The 15,377-nt window shown below is 40.7% G+C and overlaps 1 protein-coding gene across 3 annotated transcripts in view; it reads left to right on the plus strand.

Moving 5' to 3' along the window:
* Nucleotides 1–11,340, plus strand: part of Pms1 (PMS1 homolog 1, mismatch repair system component) — an 87,731-nt gene extending 76,391 nt beyond the window's left edge. For all 3 annotated transcript variants that reach the window (XM_032901070.1, XM_032901071.1, XM_032901072.1), the window contains exons 10-13: nt 3,804–4,283; nt 5,299–5,429; nt 8,059–8,219; nt 11,043–11,340. In XM_032901070.1, coding sequence (XP_032756961.1) covers nt 3,804–4,283; nt 5,299–5,429; nt 8,059–8,219; nt 11,043–11,207 — 937 coding nt within the window. In that variant the 3' untranslated portion in view covers nt 11,208–11,340. The remainder of the gene's footprint in view (nt 1–3,803; nt 4,284–5,298; nt 5,430–8,058; nt 8,220–11,042) is intronic.
* Nucleotides 11,341–15,377: the final 4,037 nt, after the last annotated feature.

A 15,377-nucleotide genomic window follows, 5' to 3' on the forward strand; every position in this document is an offset into this window, starting at 1 on the left:
GGAACATGATATTGCCAAGGAAGACAGTACGACTTGGGCAGAATGTGAGAGTGTGATGAAGAAAGGTGGGAAAGGGGCGGTGGCGAGGTCGAGGATAGTTCTGCAAGCCCCAGGATTAGCCAGAATCTCAGTCCTGGCTGAGAAAGTAGGACAGATGTGGGGTAGGGTACTTAGGTCCTTTCTGATTCTTACGACCTCTTGTTTTTCTCTCATTTACTCTAGAGGGCCAGAGTCCAGGTATGAGCCATGCACCTCCCCACCACTTGGGAGACCTTAGTCACCAACCTTAGTCAGTTGGTGTTAATTTGAGCTTTGATTTGCAATACATAAATATATTCCTACTTAAAATAACTAAATAATGTAATTCAGATGTTGCTGAAAATGTTAAGTAAACTTTATAATTAAATGTAGCCTTTTGTCTCAGAAACATCCTTTGATTGACTGCTTAGTCAAACAGGGCGAATATTTTCCATTTAAGTTGCTAAGCCCCTTAATGGCATTAAATACAAAGGTAACATCTGTTATTACTTAACATTTACCTAGTATTATTTTGGACATAACTTTTTTATGTTTCCGAAAGAACTCATTAAATTGACTTCTTGAATAAATCAAAAGATTAGTACCATATGTGAAAATTTGCACATTATAATTAATTATAAAAATGACCTTTATCTTGAACTCATCTTCCACCCCATAGGAAAAGTCTGGAGTTCTGAGGTCTCAGTGCTAAAAATATACTTATTTCTAGTGCCTGTGAAAGTAAACTATTAAAGACCATGTGCTTTGTATAACTAACCCATATGTTCGTGTTTTAGGAATAAGTAGAAGAAAATAATTTTCAAAAATATGAATATGAAAGGCGAATGATGACTAATGTTTATCTAGTTTACAGTGAAGCAGACCTTAATCACAATCTTCTCCAACTAATGTGTAGTGTTTCTGTATTCGGAAGCATGTTCTGAGCATGGACTGTATACCATGTCCTGCTCTGTTGGTTCACAGTCTAACTGTACAGTATACAAATCAAATAACGTTCTGTAGAATCTAAGCCAGCTTCCTACCAGACCTGAAATAATCTTAGTTCCCTAGGCCCAAATTTAAAACCTAATTAAAAAAATATAAGTTTTATTTAATTACTAAACTTTTTAAAGATGTGTTTATTTTTATTTTTTAATCCTTTTTTTCTTTACAATCTAGACTTCCTCCTTCTCCCAGTCTGCCCCCCAACTCCCTCCCATACCTCCCCCCACCTCCAAGAGGATGCCCCACCCTACCATTCCCACCCCACCAGACCTCCCCATTTCCTGGGGCCTCAAATCTCTCAAGGGTTAAGTGCGTGTTTTCTGACTGAGGCCAGACCAGGCAGTCCTCTGCTGTATTCGTGTCAGGGGCCTCATCTCAGATGATGTATGCTGCCTGGTTGGTGGCTCAGTGTCTGAGAGATCTCAGGAATCCAGGTCAGTTACCAGTATTTAAACTTCAAATAAATAAAACTATATGATACTTCTAACTTCAAACAATATTTCCAAGACACACCATTTTAAGTAATAATGCTTAATTTTCTAAGAATAATAAGGTTTATTAATTCAACCTCTACTTGGTAGATACTGAGGCTGGTGTGAATACTATTGTCTTAGTTTTCAGACTTTTAAGGCTTTTATGAATAAACTTGGGTTCCAGTTTAACATGGGCAGAAAATAAGTTAGTTTTCACTCACCTGTTGGCATGTATTGAGAATTTGCTCCTCGTATTTCCGGTCCTGTTGAATGGTCCATGTTCACATACAAAGAGTCAGAATTCCTGTTTACATTAAAGAGAAATCTGAATGTGGCACTGAGGGGAAAGGCATCAGTGTCTCCAGCTATGCTTCTGACTTTATTTCTGCATTTAGGCTGTGAGATTTTGCTTGATATCGCTGGACTTTGCTTCAGATTTAGCTTCAAATCTCTTGATGTTGAAAGCTCTATTACTAGGTGCACACATGTGAGTGTTAAGCTTTCTAATGAGCCCTGCATCTCTGACAATTTAGCATTTTGGTCTGCTTCATTTAATGTTGTCAGTCTCTTGTTTTCTTACACTTTCTGTTTGGATAGTGTATATACATTTCTCCATTCTTGTATACCTCTGTGTTATAAAAGTACAATTCTTAGAAGCCCATGACACTGGGTATCCTGTCCTTTAGCTTGCAGATTTGGTCTATGTAATAAAATCATTGACATTAGGATTAGAGATGCTCTTCTTGTGTCTGCCCTGTCTTGTGGAACACTTGCAGAGGTACTCAAGGTTTAAGTGAATACATTTTAACATCTACTTTATATTAGTGTTTGCGTTGCTGAATACATCAGGCACCCTCTTATCGCACTTAGGTAAAGTTAATGCCATAGAGTCTCACATAAAACCTACAGGCCCACAGGTATAGTTACTTTTGTGCTTATATCATTCTTTAAGAGTGCAGCCAGGTTAGCAGAAAACGTGTTTTATCTGAAGGCATTTGTTTAATTTTCCCTTTAAAGGATATTTATGGTTGGTAGATGTGGACTGTGGCTCTCTTGCCGCCTAATGGCCGCACACTCAGCAGGGATCGCATTGTCCTTCTTCTTGGTCTCTTCTCGCTGATTCATCTCAGTTCACAGTTTGCTTCTGGTGTATTTGGCAGGTGCGCTTGCATTGATCCTGCCTGGAGTTGCTGCTTGGGTCTTAAGGTATTACAATTGTACAGGTTGGCTCATCATTAAATGCTCGACATGTCGGGAAGCTTGTGCATACGCCCCTGCGTGCTTCAGTGTGCACAGGTCCATTTTCTGTCACTGTGCTCACAGTGGTCATTGCTGTAGCTCTGCCCTCAGGTTCGCTGGCCTTTTGTTGTTTCCGTCTCTGTTCTATAACTAAGTCTGTGCAATGGCTGTTCCCTTTCAGATCCTGTCATTTAGTTCTAGACAGCCCACTTCTCTGTATATATATAAATCCCACTTCTTACTGGAGCCTCCCCTTTAGCCTTCCTATTTCTCTTTCTGTTGCTCATCTAGAGCCCTAAAACATGCACACAAAACTTTTTATTAACTATAAATCTGACTCCTGGCTCTTTTCCTGACCTCTTCCCCTTGCCCATGACTCACACTCTCATGTTTTGTTGTGGAGTGATGAGTTTCAGTCGTGCAGTGGACATCGTGGGTGATGTTTGTTCCTTTCTGGAAAGTGATCGTTTTTATTTAAGATGCCGTTGAGCTTGTGGGAGTTCGTCTTGCATTGAATCATAGGAGATTTACTCAGTTCTAGGGTGTAGGGGTTTCCTCCTAACATGGTACTCTTCAAGTTTTAAATTAAAGCCCATGATGCTTGCTTACCAAGCTCCACATGTAACTCAGACACCAGGCTCTGTTTCTTCTCCACCAGAAGCAATGGAAACTCTGTTCGATTCATTAGCATTTTAATGTTTTCCTGAGGGCTTTCACACATGGGATTTTCTCTTGATTTCAAGTTGTTCTGGAAGCAAGGATCTGTGTTCTGATGATACAGGCTACTAAGTGCCATTTCCTAGCTAAAGCTCCCACTTGCTAATGCTGGGTCAGACCTTCATGGATGCAAATACAGGTCCTTTCCCATTTGCTTTTGACTGCTTTACAGGGACCAAATTCTGTGCTCTGTTTGGAGTTTATCATAAGCACACAAGAGGGTTTCTAATACATATTTCATTGTCATTTCTGAATGACAGCTTGTTACTGTTAAAATTTACTTTAGATGATTATTATGTTGTTAAGTTTTTCACTATGAACTCATTAATTCTGTTTTATCTCTGTTCTTAGATATGAGGAAAAGGCTAAAAAAGACTTGGAACGATACAATAACCAAATGAAGAAAGCCATCGAACAGGAAGCACAAGTGTCATTAAAAGATGGCAGGAAAAAGCTAAGAGCCACTGGCACATGGGGCTGCACACAGAGACACAAGGTGAAAGACTCGTCTAACCAGCCAAAACTCGACGAGCTCTTCCAGTCCCAGAAGGAAAAGAAGAGTGAAAATATTAAAATAACAAAGATCCCCTTTTCTATGGAAAACTTAAAAGTGAACTTTAACAAACACAAGGAAGTTGACTTAGAGGAGAAGGATGAGATTTGCCTGATCCACAGTCTCAAGTTTCCTGATGCATGGCTGGTCACATCCAGAGCAGATATCATGTTACTGAACCCATACAGAGTGGAAGAAGCCCTGCTATTTAAAAGACTTCTTGAGAATCATAAATTCCTTGCAGAACCGCTGGAAAAGCCAATCGTATTAACAGAGAGGTACGATGAAGAGGCATTTTTAACTCGTGATGTTTAATGTTAAAAGTTGAAGGTTTTCTGGTAGGCATAATGATACTTATTTAAAGGAATATTTTTGAGGAAGTTTTTTGAAACTAATGATGCTATGAGTTGCTTACAAATAATGTTAGAAGTTCTGAGTGTTCATTCCTCCACTCAGTAAGGCCCAAGCTCCTTTCTCCTCTACCTTCATGACTTCTCTGTGGTAATCGAAAGCTAGAGTGCTGGGCTTTTTCTTGGTATTAAGCTGCTCTGACACCGTCAAGCATACACTAGAGTCGAATGCCTTCAGCAGCCTTTACCAACATTCTTTGCTCTATCCTGTTTCTGCCCATACATGTTTCCTTTCACTCACTAAGGTGTGTGAGAGAATTCTTAACACTTAATCCTTTCCTATACTCACAGAAGTGATTAGATTCTAAGCTAATCACAAACTCAGAAAAGTCACCTTAGGGGCCCTTACAGAAGCAGTAAGTAAGCCATGCATCCAGGGTTCTATCGCAGACTGCTTACCTGTGGAATCTCCCCTGTCATGCTTACCACAAGCCTTCAGATTGGTTCCAGAGTTGGTAAGATGAGCTAGACACACAGCCAATGTGTTTTCTGTAATATCACAGTCAGTGGAGTACTCAGCAAAATCAAAATCAAAAAGATTTTAATGTATGTATAAGAAGATACAGCATCATTCTACAACGTGTTGTGTACCTAAGTTGATTCTCTACTGTGCTAGACACTCACGTTCCCTTTGCATAGATGGGGATTGGTCCTCATCAGATCAGCGTAGGCAGGTCCTCCTCTGTAATGACTGTTCTGAGGCACCTTCAGTTCAATGCTATGTCTACAGAGGGCCTCTTAGACAATGCCAGCAGGATACAGAGTGCTTCTCAGAGGGTTCAGCACTTCATGTAATTGGAACACTTTCAAAGCACCCATAAACTTCCTTGTTTCAATCTGAATGTTTAGTAACTTAAAGAACCATAATTTCTTTCTTTTTCAGTCTTTTTAATGGGTCTGATTATTTAGAAGTTTTACATAAAATGTCGACAGTTGAGGAAAGATGCGGTGGATCAGTTTACCTGTGTGACCCTCGTCTCACAGCAAATGGCTTCAAGATCAGATTGACACCAGGTAACAATAATGTGGCTTTTCTGACACGGAAAAAAATAAACCTTTCCAAGAGCTGCTTCCGGCTCTCAGAGCCCTCAGGTATATTTCCATTTCACTAAACGTCATTGTCTGCGTTGTCACTGCAGAGGAGGGCTTCCTTCAGAGAGGTGCTCAGGTGATCACTACACTTTCTGTTATCTTTTGACATGGCAACCCAGCTGTCTTCTTGTGTAACTTAGCTGTCCAGACTCTTGGATGGTAAAGCAGATATGTGGGACCATGGCGTGGTCTGATGAAAGTGACCATCTCTTTTGCCGTTTAACATTTTCGCCCCAGGGAGTCCAGTTTTCTTTGCTGGTCTTCTCTGTCGTTTTTTAGTTTCCATACTGCCCCAGCGCCCTAGCCCAGCATGACAGTGTCTTCCCCTTTGTGTTCTGTCCAGTTCCGTGGCCACCATGTGGAAAGACTGCAGTGCCTCAACTGTCATACCCAAAATGTAGGAAAGCGTTTTTAGAAGAATGCTTTCCCAGAGGCCCAGGAGACAGTAAACGGGAGCTGGAGAGATGGCTTAGCGTTTAAAAGCACCGGCTGCTCTTCCAGAGGTCCCGCAGAGCAACTCGTAAATATGTCCAGCTCTGATTCAATGACCTGTTCTGTCCTCCTGTGGTGGACAGGCATGCATACAGATAAAACTATACAACAACAATAGTAAAAATCAATCAATCAATCAATTTTAGAAAGAAAATAAATAACAATAGTGTACAAAAGTACAGAGCTAGATATTTGGGGAAAAAGTTTCTGTTTTCCAAACTTCAAATTTTGCTTGATTTTTTTCTCAGAGTCACAATGTAAAGATACCTCCCATAAATGCCTTACCTCCACGGATACAGCTGTCACACTTTATGGAGATTGCATGTCCAGATCATAGATTTCTCAGTTTGTCCATTAACAACAACTAATAAATTTTGAATAACCATTATATGCAGAGTACCCTTCAAAGAATTAACATATCAACCCTCTAACAGCCTACAGAGTAGCTCGCATCGCAGTCCACAGTTTATAGATGAGAAAAGTAAAGTAGGAAGAAATTAAGTTTGTCCAGAGGGCAGTCAGTGTTAGGTCCAAGATTGGAACCCATGCAGCCTGCCTCAGGAGTCTAGGGGATTTGTTGTATGGCCCTCCATAAAGTTGGTATATTAACTTCATGGAGTAGGTGTGAAGTAACATAAATCCGGGGCACAGCTGGGAGCTTGCCTGTTACCATACCTTGAGAGGCCAATGTGGGAAAAGTGTCACATGTCTAGCCTAGCCTGGAATATATAGTGAATTTAAAGCAATCTTGGGCTACACAGTGAGACCTGTCCCCATATACAAAACAAACAACCAGTAAACCTAGGACTCTGCCCATCCTCCAGCCCCCACCCCTTTTTCAGACCTGAACTGATTCCAGTTCACATCTTCTAGTCTTCATATAGATATTTTCCTTGAGGACTCTGGTATCTTTTATTTAGAAATTTTGCCTAAGGAGACTGGGGGCAGGGGCATACATGTGTGCATTTGTGTGACTTCATTCTTCACCTGCTTCTGTTCCTGGAGGTGATGAAAGGTGCCTTTCTTCACATCCGTATAGATGTTAAAAGGGTGGACTACAGCCTGCTGAATCCTGCGTGCCTTCCTTACATGGTTTCCGGTCCTACCTGAGGTCCCCGTGTGCTCTAACTCATATCTCCTCCCTTAGTGAACTCTGTAGCCCATCTTCTAGTGCTTGATGATGTATCCGCTCATCTTTCCTCAGTTGTTCCCTGGAAAGAACATTACTTTCCTACTGTTTGGTCTGAAAGCTGGACCAAACCCGAGGTTTTACTAGATGGTACACCATTCCATTCCCGAGATCTGCAGTCTTCAGTTTGTATTAGCTTACCAACAGCTATTAGTCAAAGATTGGACTCTTTCCTTCTAAGCAACATGATATTGACTACAGTATTAAAGGTGCTGTTATACAAATAGGATAAGCACATTCTGTCCCTTAATGCAAAGGAGATGCTTCGGAATGTATACTCTTGGGGATTTCCTACCAACTGAATTACCCTAAAATAACTTAATACATAACACCAATTTCAAGCATTTTCTTAGTTAAATTGTTGAATAAATGCTAGCATTTTTTATTTCCTGAAAGTTTATAGTAACATATAGTAACAAGTTAAGAGTGCCTATTTTTATTCATCGTAAATTAAAATAATTGAGGTCTTTAAGTTAAATATTAGACCAGTGGGCTAGAATTTGAAATACAGCAGTTGATAAAATGCTTAAACCCTTTTGATTTTAATAAATATCATGGGACTTCATTTTCTCTCCAAAGTAAATATTCTGAGCAAATGTGAGGAACAGAGCAGTAGGAAGCGACATTAAATTAAATTGTAGGAAGCACATGTATCGTCATGAGCACCTATGACTTAATGTGCGGTCTTCTGGAGAGTGATTATTTATACTCTCCATGGAGGAACAGAACTTTATCCTGATGTATTAAATTCTGATGAGGGTTCGTTAAGTGTTCTAGCAGTGGTGCCTGTTTCCAGCAGACGTGTTCTGGAATACAGTTTTAACTGACCTAACTGTGTCTCTGCATCTGCTTGTTTTTGTTTCTTCTCAGGAGTTTCCAATGCTGAGAACTACTTGGAAATAGAAGGCATGGCTAAGTGCCTCCCGTTCTATGGAGTAATGGATCTAAAGGAAATTCTTAATGCTATAGTAAACAAAAACGCAAAGGAGATTTATGAATGTAGACCTCGAAAAGTGATAAATTATCTGAAGGTATGCCTCACTGGATCACAGGAGCTGCCTACAAACAGAAAACTTTGTTTTTATTTTGTTCACTTTTCCAGCAGGGTCCTACTACCTAGCCCTGGCTGACTAGAACTCACTCTGTGGACCAGGCTGGCCTTGAACTCACAAGAGACCTGCCTCTTTCTGCCTTCTGTCTTTAATCCTCTGCTAGGATTAAAGGTGTTTTGCCCACCTACCCCAGTAGTAAATGGTTAAAAGAATAGTTTCTAAAATGTTCGTTTTCAAGAAGAAAATGCTATTTTAAAAAACTCAATAACATGTTTCACAGTGTAGACTAATAAACACTATCAGAGATCTGTCATACAATTCTTAGACCCATATCGAGACGGTTACTTATGAAACATTCTTTTTTTTTTTATTAATTCCGTAAGTAAGTTCAGAGTGGCTTCCGAGGTGTTCAACTTTTATGCCATATTATTTATCTAAAACATTTTGAGGTGACTCTGATCCCCGAACAAGCACTTCAAAAGGAAGAGATCCAAATTATTCAGTACTGGGAGCTAAGTTGTTGAATAAATGAAGTTTCACTTTGCAAAACTTTGTAGCATCTACCAAAATGAGAATTATAAAATTAGATTTAGAAAGGTGCAGTCAGAACAAGCCAGATTTGATGGCATATCTGTGTACGTGTCCAGCACTCGGAAGACTGAGGCAGGAGGATTTACTGCCAGTCAGGGCTACATACTCATCTCAAAAAAAATCTAACTGGAGGGGGCTGAGGAAGTTTCTGAGCCCATCAAGTGTAGCCCAAGTCTAGAGAAACAGCCTCTCCTACTTCTGTAGCTGAAGGTCTGAGTGTCTCATTAAGGTCCACTGCTGTCATTCTCAAAACAGACCTGGACTTTGTTTCTTCTGTATTAAAGTGGGCTTTTTGTTCATGGCATTTAGATACCAAGCATGCTGTGTGTCACCTGACTCTGGAGAATGGATTCAGTGGTGCTTAGAGACCCTTGGAAGCTTTGTCTTGTGGAAATTCCCAGCCTGTTGCCAGGGCAATTCAGCAGTTATAGTTTCAAGGAACCCTAGAGAAGTCTTTCTTAAGAGCAAAAAACATGTGGTTAAGAAATAAGGTTTTAGACATAATGGAGGAAAAAAGGAGTTGAGAATGAACTGAAATGGTTTTACTGATGTGTACCAGGCTAGAATATCTAGGCATGGTTGTTATGGAGAAGTTAAAAACAATCAGCCAGAGACAAAAGTAGGACACTCTGTGAATTGAAGGTCAGACTGGTCTACCAAGTGAGTTCTAGGATAGCCTGGGCTACACAGAGAAGTCCTGTTCGGAAAAGCCAAAAGAGAAGGGTTGGGGCAAATAAAATAATCCAGTGTGACAGAATTTTTTGAAAGGAGAAACATAATGTTCTCTGAATCAAGAGTGAAAAATAATTTTTCTTTGGTTTTTTGTGGTAGTTTTCATTATTACTATTTTTTTTTTTTTGAGATGAGACCTCACTATGTAGCCCATACTGGCCTTAAATTCACACCAATCTTTCTGTACACTATCAAGACTTGCTAAAAGAAACATTTTTAGGTAAATGAGAAGATGTATCTGATTTATGTATGTGGTTAAGAGAAGAGAAGTTGTCTGCTTTAAGTGGAAGGGTAGGGAGGCTTTGGGCATTGAGTACCATAACAGATATAAAGCCAAGTATACCGGTCCAGTCAAAGAAAGGACAATCTCCAGGTGTCGCTGAGGCTCTCAAGACCTGACATTTCTATTGATAATGTCAGGACAGTTGTTTGATTCTAGTATTGTCCAGCATAGAATTTGCCCACAGCTAAGGATTAACAAGGGTCAGAGAGAGAAACCTGAACACTTTGTATTCCAGAAACTGTTGCTAAGTCAGCCCTAGTACTGGATTCTGGATAGCTCATCCGTGCTCAACCTCAGTGAGGGAAACATGTTCCAGTGAGTCTGAGAGGAAGGAGAGGCTAAAGGTCAGAGTGAAAGAAAACCGGATTCTGTTGGAATAAAGAGGTGGAATGGCTGAAAAGGTGATATACCTGTGGCTAAGAGAGTAATGCTATAATGTAACATCTCTGAGCTTGCAAGATTTTTCTTTGTGCTAAAAGAAGTTGGTCTTGTTTAAAATTCTTATTCCCCAAACTTCTCTTCCTGCATCTGAAAACAACATTTATATTCCATGCCTGAGTACATTCCCTTTGAGTCTGCAGGTCTCATAGTCAATCTACCAAATACCTCAAAGGCAGACCGTCCATAGCACCTCTTCTCAGCCCTCGCCAGCACCACAGTGACGTCAGCCTCAAAGCCTGTTTCCCATCACAGCCACACTGCTTTATGACATGAAACACTTAGCAGGCTTTGTTTGTTTGTTTGTTTGTTTGTTTGTTTGTTTTAATCTCTGCTTCCCTGTGTATTCAAATAACTTTTAGTCTGTCCCTGTCCTAGAGGATGACCTGATTCCTGTTTAACTTCCTTATCTCGTCTCCTTTACTGAAATGCTTTATGTTGCTCATGACTGTGACATAACTGAAAAGCCTAAATGTCATCTCTTGGAGCAAGCCTTCCCACTCACACAATCCCTGCTCTTGCCCAGTTAATTGTGTGCGTTAGGTATTCACAATGTTTTTGTCCAATTCGCTTTTTGATTTTCTGCATTGAAATGTAAATTCAACGAGATCTTCTGTTGCCAATGAATTTGTCTCCAGCATTGTTGGTGCTTAATAAATATTTGTTGAGTAAAATGAAAATCAGTTTTATTTCGCTGGAATCGTGTGTTTCTTCTTCAGGACCTATAAGGATGAAATGTGTGGCTTTTCTTTTCATAGGGAGAAGCCGTCCGCCTATCCAGACAGCTACCCATGTACTTACCGCAAGAGGATGTCCAGGATCTTATCTATAAAATGAAGCACCAGTTCGGAAAAGAAATTAAAGGGTGTGTTCATGGTCGCCCATTTCTTCATCATTTGATCCATCTTCCAGGAACTTCATGATTAAGTTTATGACCATTAGTTACTATGGGAATTGATGTGGCTCTTAAACTTGTACTAAAGTGATTGTTTGTATACTGGAAAAGATTTTTTAAAGTTGTAAAATATGTATAAATAAACAATGTGGACTATAAAATTTTGTTTTCACATCTATCCTTCAAACTAATTAGGTTGTAGGCTCCACAGTAGAAGGTAGGTGTGTTCTTGGTTGCTTGGTTTATTAAGTTAACCATTTAGAAAGATTCTACCCCACAAAACAGACTTAGCTGGCATACCAAAGAGGGATTTTTCAGTCCCACTTTAAAGTAAGATGGGGCAGTAGGGAATAAGAATATTACAAAATACAGTATGATTTTTTTTTTAGCTTTAGTGTCAGATTTTATCAGAGAATATGCAAGAGAAGATAATCATTTTTAACAGAAAAATTAGATTACAATATTTTTTCTCACACATATTCCTTCACGAACCAGGTCATGTTCCAATGCTTCACCAAAAGCTGGAACACAGTGTGTTTAATACATGCCTTTGTTGTCTAAAGTAAGACATGTTGGAGTGGGTATGGTGTCTCCATGTACTGCCTGTAGTCCTCATGAGTCATCTATAAACTCTTAATCTTTGTATTTACATTAAAATTATCATGCCTATAGTTGTTCCTGTTGCTCAGACTGTTTCCTTACCAAAGTTATTTTTCCTATGACCCAAATATTGCTACCACACACACACACACACACCTCTTTGTGTGTGTGTGTGTCTGTGTGTGTCTGTGTGTGTGTGTGTCTGTGTGTGTCTGTGTGTGTGTGTGTGTGTGCGTGTGTGTGTGCGTGTGTGTGTGTGTGTGTGGTGGGTGTGTATCTGTTGCACATGCCTGTTTGCCTACAACCAGAGGCAGGTAGAGGAGGGCACTGTTCTGAGATATTGCTCTCTCCATTGATCTCTTCTGACAGGGTCTCTTACTGAACACTGGCCTCACTGTCTTTCTGCCAGGCTGTCTAGCCATGGCTGGGTTTACAGACTCACACTGACAACCCAGCTTTTCTCTCCATGCTGTGTGTATGTGTTGGGACAGGGAAGCTGAGGATCAAAACTCAATTCCTTGCATAGGAAGAGACCTTAGAGCCATCTTCCAGGCCAGTTAATCCTCTTTAATTGGACAAATTGAGGGGTAACAGGTCACCAAGAAACAGAAGAAATCACATCAGACATCACACCACTGCTGAACAACAACAGAAAATGTGGATTCGTTTTCTCAGTAAATCAGATTGGCCCTACCTACCACAGTGGTCTCTTGAGTAGAGAAACTCATTTTTGTCTTTCTCATCTGAGCATCCGTTAAGGCTTGCAGATCCTATCAACATTAATCACAGAGTGTTCTTAACAGCTGACTTACCGTGAAAAGTGGGTCTAAAGGGGCCTTGGGGTCCATAAAGTACAAGTATTTGATAGTAAGGATGATATAAGACATTCCTTGACATCACTTTCACAAATGCTTCTAGAACAAATTAACTCGGTCCACATCTCTGCTGACTGGAGCAGCAGGGTATGGGAGCTGCCTGCTTTTCTCATAGAGTGGGTTGTGGTGAGGTCAGCCAAGTTTTGTTATGGGCTTTTGGCTCTATTGGCTATAGCCTACCTTCCAAGAGCTAACCTTCCCCCCTCCCCCCCACAACCCGCCCATACCAAATCCTAGCAATACCTACGCGCCCTGCGCAACATGGCTGGAGCGGGCAGCAACGGAGAGGCCCTGGCTTCCCGGATAGAGGAACGGCTGAGGTTTGGAAGATGGAGCAGGATGTTAAGCATGGTTACAGGAAGGTCCTAAATTACTCACTCCTCCTCTAGGGATTCACTGCCCTGAGCTTGAGAAAGGGGAGACTTTTAAATGTCATTTTCCCAAAGCATTGTTGGTATCCAAATGTGTTTATAAGGGTTGTCATAGCGTTGACACCCACGTGGAAGCCTGGAGATGAGGCCTACGGGTCCCTTTTGTACAAACACTTAGCCAGAGCCGAAGCCAGGAGTGGTGTGGGCAGGTCTATGGCATTTTAGGAGATTTACGTAGTTAAAAATGTCGGGTCCGACTTAGATAAACAAATCCGTGTTTTCCTTGATTATTTAAAGACCTCCAACCCCACTTGTTTTCTCTGTGTAGTTTGACTGTCCTGGAACTTTCTCTGCTTTCTCTGTATGCCAGGCTCTGGCCTCAAACCCAGTTTCACTTGCTCTGCCTCTCGAGTTGCTTTGTTTGGGCATTATTTTGCTTACTAGTCTTTTGCTTATATACTATGGTTTCTGATTTTATGCTTTTATTAGCTTTGTTTGCATGGACGGGTATATTTCTGTATGGATATATTTCTTTTGCTTTTTCTTAATTGGTTTTTATTTTTAATATTTTGTCTGTTTTCCAAAGAGAGAGCAAGAAGGTAGGAAGTTGGATCGGTGCAGAGGTGGGAAGAACCTGGGAGATGATGAAGGAAAGGAAGCTATGATCAGAATATACTGTATGAAATTCTTTTCAGAAAATTATAGTGTGGGTTAATTAAGACAATATATAAAATCCTACCCCCCCCACAAAAAAAAAGCTGGTGTTAAAGGAGTGTGCCACCACCACCTGGCTTCCTTGATTATTTAGTTGTGGTTTTATACAAATTTTGTGGCTTAGGTTGCAGTCACTGGTACCCATACCTCTACAGCAAACATTTGTTAACTAAAAGTGTAAAGAAAAGGTTTTTCCCTGTTTATTTTCATCATAGATTTGCAAGATCTCTCCAGTCTCATAAGGGGTGCAAGAGGGGAATGAGAGCCCTTAACGTCAGGTTAGGGCTTACACATACAAAATAGGTTAACTTAACAGCTCCAACTGCCAAAGGAAAATGCTTGTGAGACACAAAACACTGGTGCCATACTGGATGGAGCTGAGGTGCAGAGCATTTGCCTAGCATGAACAAGTCTCTGGATGTGGTCCCCAGCAAGCCCATCCCTTCCAAAAGTGTCCACGGAGTCATACACACCAATAAGGCTTTGTGTGGTTACCCAGTCAGCTGTACACGGAAGGAAACAAACGTGCAGATGATTTAAGTGACTTGAGTGCACACAAATTGTAGTGCACAACATTTCTCCTGTCGAAGCTATGAGTGAACCAAAGGTATTAAAAGAAAACAGTAACTTACTGCAGAGCCAAATGAAAATACATAAGATTGTTAGCAGCTTTCTACATTCACTAGCACAAATAATGAAAAGTTAGTTTTAAGTTGCAGCTGGGCTATCAGACCTGTAACTCCAGTTATTCAAGAGGATGGGGCAAGATTGAAAATTCAAAGCCTGACTGGGTACAAAGTAAGTTCAAGGCCATCCTGGGCAAATTAGCAAGACTTGTCTCAAAAAGTTTAAAACAGCTAGAGGTACAGCTCAATGGTAGGACACTTTTCTAGTGAATGTTAGACCCTGGATGGTGTGTGTGTGTGTGTGTGTGTGTGTGTGTGTGTGTGTGTGTGTGTGTGTGTGTGTGTGTGTGTGTGTGTGTGCGCGCGCGTGCGCGGGCGTGTGCACCATGCGCGTGTACTTCAAAACCTTCACTATTCAGAAAAGCTCATGAGCCAGCATCCAACTTGGACTCTTACAGAACCACCCAAAGGTTCTTTCCTCTGTTTACTTGCTTTGGGTTTTTCCTGGAACTTTAAAATGTATCAATACTTATCCAAATTGGGCTCATTACGTGATGGCCTTGTTGAAACCAATTGTTAGGCATATATCCAGAGTTTCAGATTGGGGGGACAGGGTGGGCATGGGACAAAAATGTCACTTATGAGAACTTCCCAGGTGATGCTGGAGCTTCTGTGGAATGCTGTAGGCATAGAGACACTGCCCAAGTCTGTGGACACAGATTCCCTTAGAGTCTCAAGTCAATTTCTTTAGCCTCTGCTTTTGGTTTTTGATACATCCTATATCACATGCATTTCTTTAAACCTGTAGGCCTTTTATCCTTGCTAAACCATTGAAATCCACTATGTCAGTCAAAATTTAAAGTAGGGGTTAGCAGTTAGCAACTGTGCTGTGATAGATGATCATCTGGTCAGCTCTGACATTCAGATGTAAATATGATCCCAAATCCAGGATCATTTCTAACAGTGTAACGTGCCCACTTCATCTTGAGCATTCAGCAGGATCTGGAAACAC

Source organism: Rattus rattus, chromosome 4, assembly GCF_011064425.1.
Source record: "Rattus rattus isolate New Zealand chromosome 4, Rrattus_CSIRO_v1, whole genome shotgun sequence".
NCBI classification, from domain to species: domain Eukaryota; kingdom Metazoa; phylum Chordata; class Mammalia; order Rodentia; family Muridae; genus Rattus; species Rattus rattus.